At 29.1% G+C, this 1400-nt stretch overlaps 1 protein-coding gene across 1 annotated transcript; it reads right to left on the reverse strand.

The window, feature by feature from the left end:
• Window positions 1-590: 590 nt before the first annotated feature.
• LOC111688699 (endocuticle structural protein SgAbd-6-like) lies at window positions 591-1109 on the reverse strand. Its single transcript, XM_023451202.2, has 2 exons — window positions 1098-1109; window positions 591-1030 (listed from the first exon to the last, which is right to left on the reverse strand). The coding sequence occupies exons 1-2, from the start codon at window positions 1107-1109 to the stop codon at window positions 647-649; spliced, it is 396 nt and encodes a 131-aa protein (XP_023306970.2). The 3' UTR covers window positions 591-646.
• Between the last annotated feature and the right edge of the window lie 291 nt (window positions 1110-1400).

The following is a 1400-nucleotide window of genomic DNA, read 5'->3' on the forward strand; positions in this document are numbered from 1 at the left end:
TTTGCGGCATGCAACTCCTGCTAAATTTGGGAAAAAGCTGGAATCAAATTAAACCTTTTTTACATTATTCAACCGATGTACTAGGGTTAAATGTACAATAAACCGTTAAACGTTATATAGATTGTTTTTTCAGTGGAGATGATTTGAACACTATTATTTTGTGTAAAAAAACTAATTCGCCTTCGTGAATTTAATTTGTTTGGAATTTAAAGGTGTTTTTCGTTGACTAAAGTCACTGAAGAAAGAGGCACCACTAAGGCTTGAGGTGTTATACATAAATATTTTATTACACTTGTTATTGTTGTACATAGTGGATGCATAGAGCATTTTGAAAACGAACGACTATCTGTAGTCATACTCTTTGCTTCTTCGTCATAGTCAAATGCAAACATTTATGATTGTCTTATATATAAGGTTTTGGTTTTATTTTTGTTTCGGTAGAAAAAGGTTACAAATTTACAATTAGTTTGGTGTTGTTTTAATGATTTTGACATTTGGCCACTAAGTTGGGTACTTAAGATGTTCATATTTTTCAATTCATTTCAAAAAAAAAAACAGAAACAAATTGATCTATAAATTACACATGAGCTTTTATTTTTAAATAAGTACTTAAATTTATACACCTATCAGAAATTTTAATTAATTTTTACATACGGCTACTTGTTGTATTTTGTAAACGAGCAGAACGTTCAGCAGCATCATGAGCGGCCTGGGATATAACTTGTGGTATATGTGTGCCTTGCGGTTGGAAACCATTTTCATCGGCAATATATTCTACAATTACCTCATTAGCATTTTCATCAAAATAACTATATGAACCCTTAATTACCAAGGTTTCTTCTTCAGTGCCAGCATTTTTAACAATTCCCACCTCTTGACGTTTTGCTCCATCAGCCCCTTCGTAGTAGTATGTAAATGAACCATCTTCTGTCTTTTCCTCACCCTGCCTTAAGATGTGCACAAACTTGTCAGCTTTGTCGTTGGTTATACTGGCGGCCAATGTTAGACTAAAGAATGCAATAAATATAATCTGTTGAAAAAAAAAAATTAATTCAATTCATAAATTATTAATATAGTTATTAAACAGTTAAATTTACAGTTCTAAACATTTTAGAATATTAAATTAGAATTAATGTTTGAATGATTTAAATCTTACTAGTTTCTTGTTCTGAGAAAGTTGTTCTTTTATACTGGACCAGTTTTCATTAGTAAAATATTTAAATATATATTTGTTTTTAATTTATTATATAATTTTGTTTGGACCATTAATGTTAATGTTTAAATTTGGGTCATAGAAATTTGTGTTGAAAGGTTTCTTTTAATAAATTTTGTAATCAGCTTATGTTTGCTGTTTTAACAATAGTTTAAAGGTCTATGAACTGTTTATTTGATTTTAAAAT

This window comes from Lucilia cuprina, chromosome 6 (assembly GCF_022045245.1).
Source record: "Lucilia cuprina isolate Lc7/37 chromosome 6, ASM2204524v1, whole genome shotgun sequence".
Lineage (NCBI taxonomy): Eukaryota > Metazoa > Arthropoda > Insecta > Diptera > Calliphoridae > Lucilia > Lucilia cuprina.